The sequence below is a fragment of the Plectropomus leopardus genome, chromosome 1 (assembly GCF_026936395.1).
Source record: "Plectropomus leopardus strain MGB_pleo_1.0 chromosome 1, ASM2693639v1, whole genome shotgun sequence".
Lineage (NCBI taxonomy): Eukaryota > Metazoa > Chordata > Actinopteri > Perciformes > Serranidae > Plectropomus > Plectropomus leopardus.
Genome location: NC_142176.1, coordinates 1,814,334 through 1,819,521, shown reverse-complemented (window position 1 = coordinate 1,819,521; position 5,188 = coordinate 1,814,334). Strand labels below are relative to the sequence as shown.

The 5,188-nt window shown below is 35.2% G+C and overlaps 1 protein-coding gene across 2 annotated transcripts; it reads right to left on the bottom strand.

Annotated features, from left to right (window-relative positions):
* Positions 1 to 867: 867 nt before the first annotated feature.
* Positions 868 to 4,634, bottom strand: LOC121938287 (interleukin-17C-like). Of its 2 annotated transcripts, XM_042481552.2 has the most exons (3): positions 4,456 to 4,634; positions 4,142 to 4,371; positions 868 to 2,972 (listed from the first exon to the last, which is right to left on the bottom strand). In XM_042481552.2, exons 1-3 carry the CDS (start codon positions 4,480 to 4,482, stop codon positions 2,735 to 2,737), a joined length of 495 nt encoding a protein of 164 aa, XP_042337486.2. In that variant the 5' UTR covers positions 4,483 to 4,634; the 3' UTR covers positions 868 to 2,734. The 2 variants fall into 2 exon arrangements, with proteins under 2 accessions (XP_042337486.2, XP_042337485.2); XM_042481551.2 differs by having other exon boundaries at positions 4,142 to 4,634.
* Positions 4,635 to 5,188: the final 554 nt, after the last annotated feature.

The window sequence follows — 5,188 nt, the reverse complement described above, 5'->3', positions numbered from 1 at the left end:
TAGTTCCAAAATGTAAACGCACAAGTCCTCAAATTAAAGTTTAACAAAACATAACCTAATTTTATATTTTGCTGCATTATGGCTAAAATCTATAGACCACATTGATTTCTGATTGTATTTTAGGGACTGTTCGTTATTTATGAGAGAGGAGAGGGTAGTGCAAAAAGTAGGCGGCATGTCAGATGTTTTTTTAAGCACTGGGGACATTTATGCGTTTTATTTCGGCTTCACAGGAGAGGCATACAAATTTAAATAGCTGTATTTTACATTAATTTTATTTTATTTATTTATTTGTTATTTTTAAAGAAAATATAACTTTCAAATCTGCTGTTTAGTCCTCTTTTTTCATTTAAAAAATCATGTTTATTTAAAGTTTAACTTTAAAGTTTTTGTGCTGAATTTGTGATTTGTTTTCTTCTTTGGATTTTTTTTTTTTTTTGGCATTTTTTTTTGCTTTTTTAAAAAATTGCCTTTTTTCCTTTAATTGTTTTTACACGTTTAGTTTTTTATAAAAAGCAAGCCTTCCAAACCAGCTGTCTAGTTTGGAAATTTTAAAATTTGGCCAAAACTAAAGCCTTTGCACAAACTAGCCAGCACTCAAAAAAGGGAGATTTTTTTTAATCTCCATGGGACTGGTCCTGGTTAAATAAAAGCTAAACAAATACAATTTTAATTTTTAACTTTCAGAATAATTGTTAAAAAAAAATAAAATTACTTATATATGGTGAAAGGATGGTCATGCATTTCCGGAAGACTATATATATATATATATATATATATATATATATGAAACATGTTTGGCTGTAACAGTACATACACATAACAGTACGAATGACTCAAAGAATTCCTTTTATTTTTTGTTAAATAGCAAAAAAAAAGTGCAGAGTTGAATAAATATGCAGGCGTCAGTGAGTCGTCTGTGCTTTTTACACAAGACAAAATAAAATAATTAAAAATAAAACAAAGACACTTGACCAGTGAAGTCAATACTTAATTTTAACTTAAATTATCTCCTTAACAACTGAATTTAAGAAAATAAAACTATATCATAAAATGTCCCTCTGTGCAAAAACAGTCCAATAATAAACCTGAAGTGGTCACAGTTAAGCTGCAGAGGTGCGTTACACCTTTAAAAAACTTACAGTTTCTAATTAAATTCACTGATCTCTTCACAGTGATCACATCTACATCACATCCCAACACGATAAAAATACTGCATGAATAAAAGAATATGTATTTTTAAAAAAATTTCACAGTTAGCGTGATGAGGCTTAATTCACATGAAACCCACCACGTCACCTCCACAGACGCTCTACGGCGTTTTTAAAGGCAAATGCTCAAAGTGAGATTAATCTGTCTATACAGTCCTATTTTTACGGAATAGTTTGACATTTTATGCACTTTTCCACTGAGAGTCAAATGAGAATAACACTCGGTTAACCCTTTAAAACCTGGACTGACATCGCTTTTTTTTTGTGTGCTGCTTTCAGACGCCTTTTATTAAAAAACTTTAAACACTGAGCAAAATGGTGTAATTTCTTTGCAAAAACACAGGACAACTTGGTAAGAAATGTTTCACAAACTGTGAGAAATTAGTGGATTTAGGAAATTGCTTTTAACAAGCAATGGGAAATATCCAGAGTACTTTATTCATAATTATCAGAATGATATATTCATTAAGTTGTTTTTTACAGAATTATTAGAATTTTTAGATTTATTTATTTATTTTTTGCTAACTTTCAGGTGATTTTTTGGTACTTTTTACAAAATTCTTGCTAATTTTGGATCATTTCTTTTTTCCATGTTTTTGGAAGAAATCAAGTCAATTTGCGAGTTTTTTTTGCACGCCAAAAGCACGGGCTGATTTGATGTATTTGAGCAATTCGGAGTGAGAACTACTTGCTTTTGGTCTTGTTTTTGGTTGATCTTGTTTTTGGTTAAAATACTACATTTTTTTCAGTCTTTTTTTGCTTTTCTTGCTGTAGTTTCATTTCTCCTTTGTTTTGTGTGCGTGTTCTTTCTCTTTCTGGTTTGCTTTTGTTTACTTTGGTATTTGACTTAATTATCAGTGCTGCTGTTTCGTCATACTCTTCTCTCTAGACTGTGAATGGCAAAGTGGCAGTTGAATGCTTCGTTCGTTAGTGTTAAGAATGATGGTACGATCACTGAAAAGGTACTTAACCATAAATCAAAAATGCAAGAAAAGGAGAGTTTCCTGGACGCAAAAGTCAGTCTGTTGGAAGTGCTGTCTGTGTGGGGATATACTAGGAATAAAAATCAGAGAGAAAACTCCAAAGCATTTCTACGGCATGGTCATGATGAACCTTAAAAACACACTCCTATGCGTTTCAGTATAAAAGCCTTCATCAGTAAAGGCATTTTAACATTTTAAGAGAGTGGCTTGGAGTTTTCTTTCTGATTTTTAATTGAGGTACTTAACCATGTTTTAGATGTATATGAAAAGACCAAAACTTTCATCGGTATGGGAATTTACTTCGAACATCTCTGTATGTTGTGAGTGTTGTCTTTGTGTTGAATGGTTTCACTTCGGCTCTAACTGGTACAAAAAACACTCAAAAGTTTAAACTGTGAAATTTTCCAAAAATGAACAACTCTGACTGACGACACGAGCTGCAGGATGGATTAGGTAGGTAGGTTAGGTAGGTAGGTAGATTAGGTTAGGTAGGTAGTTTTTGGTTAGTAAAGATGCAGCATTGATGTGAGTACGATATGATCATTTCGCGGTGCTGGGCTCAACACACGTGCACGCCACAGGGATGTTTATAACCTCCCTTTTCAACATGTATTTGTTGGGGTCCCATGGACAGAGAGTCCTTCTGTGGACAAACCTCGAAAAAAACACAGGCACAGAGTTGTAGCTCATGTCTTCACGTTGGTTGATGATGCAGCCGTCACAGAGACACTCGGCGTATGTGATCTCGTGAGGAACCCTGTCGAGTTCTTCTTTCAGCCTGAGAGGAGACAATCAGATAATAAGAGGGACAAACAATCAGAGGGACGAACAGATGGACGAACAATCAGAGGGACGAACAATCAGAGGGACGAACAAACAGATGGATGAACAATCAGAGGGACGAACAATCAGAGGGACGAACAAAGTTAAACTTCATGCATTCAAATTTTGACGTCAGTACAAATGTACTTGCATTAAAAGAAACTCAAACTAAACTTAACTAAACCAAATCTAAATTGAGTATTTTTACACTGCAATATTGTTACTTCAGTTAATTTTAAAAAATAAAACAAAATAGGACTTAAACTTGTAACTCAGGTTATCAAAGTATCGATTTGTCAAATCAGTAAAAGAAAGGTCGTCGATGTCATGTTACAGCCTCGTTATATTTTCCTTTTGGTAAAAACTGGGATTTTTGTTTCCTCATTTTTATTTATTTTAATTTCCCTGAGGTATCAAAAACGATGTTAAATGTTGACATTTTTCACGGTATCTCAAAGTACAAATTCCAGTATTATCACAACAGTACTTGTAACAGAGTATTTCTACATTGCAGTATTGTAACTTTTACTTATATTAAAAAATTGAATATAGTACTTTTACTTTTAACTCATGTGGCCAAAAGCATCCATTTTTTTTTTTTTACGAAGATAAGAAACATTGCTGTTGTCATGTTACAACCTTGTAATATATTTGTTTTAGTAAAAAAATTTGGATTTTATGCTCTTAATTTGAATGTTTTTCCCTGTGGTATTGAAAATGAATATTGAATATTGACTTTTTTAAGGTATATCAAAGGTAAAAAGTCCACCAATGCAACTGTACCTCTACAGTGCCGTATTTTTACTTTTACTTCAGTCAAAAAATTAAAAAATAAATAAATAATATAGGATTGTATCTTGTAACGAGTAACTAGTATTGTCAAAATGTAATATGTATATAATACTGACATTTTTTCAAGGTAGGCCCATATCAAAGGAAAAAAAAAATCCAAAATAATTGCAGCATTACTTTAACGGAGTATTTCATCCATCACTGCAGTATTGTTACTTTAATTTAGGTAAAAAAGTCTGAGTGGGCCTATTTCTTCCTCCGCCGTTGTGACAGTCATGACATTAGTGAGCGTGTTTGTCCCTCTTGGATGTCCGTAGCCTGTACCTGTCTTACCTGTACCTCCACGGGGACAGGGAGCGGTCACTCAGGTCCGTGCGCATCTCCGCGGCCGCCTGCGCGCACGTCCGCGCGTCCTGCAGGTGATTAGATTCCGGCAGTTTGCGCTGGTACATCTTCTGGAGCCGGTACTCGGTGCGCTTCACCTGGTCCGCGTCGATGCACCTGCGCCTCCCAGCAGCAGCAGCAGGTTGGGGGTTAAAGATGAGCAGCGAGCCCAGGTAGATCTGAAACATCCAGAAACACAAAAACATATTAAACACGTAGAGGAGACTGGGGGACTGCGTGCGCGTCCTGATGCTCCGTTTTACCAGCTGCAGAACCGCTGAAGTCTTCATGGTGAAGCCGGAGAGGAGACGCGGAGTCCCGCTGCTCCATCACTGCGTCCTTATATACAGGCTATTTAGACCAGATCCAGGGGCTGGACTCACGGAGCTGCGGAGTCTGAGCAGGAAAAGTGTCTCACATCGTGTCCTCCAGAGGACCACAGCCCGCCCCTCCCACATCACCAGCATCATCTCTTTAATTTAATTCACTTAAAAAACATCAACTTTTAAATATATTTTATTATTACTGCTACCTTAAGATGTTTATAGGATTTTAAGACATTCCTAGGATTTTAGGACGTTTCAAGGATTTTGGGATATTTCTAGGATTGTAGGATGTTTCTGGGACTTTTGGACATTTCTATGATGTTTCTAGGATTTTAGGACATTTTTCAGAATTTAGGACATTTCTAGGATTTGAGAACATTTGTAAGATTTTGAGATGTTGAGATGCATTTCTAGGATTTCATGAAATTTCTTGGATTTTAGGATGTTTCTGTGATTTTTGGGCATTTCTTGGATGTTTCTAGGATTTTAGGACATTTCTAGAATTTAAAGAAATTTCTAGGATTTTAGGATCTTTCTGGGACTTTTGGATGTTTCTAGAACATTTCTAGGATTTTAGGACATTTCAAGGATTTTAGGACAGAAGGATTTGAGGACATTTCTTGGATTTTGATATGTTTTCAGATTTTAGGCCATTTCTAGGATTTTAAGA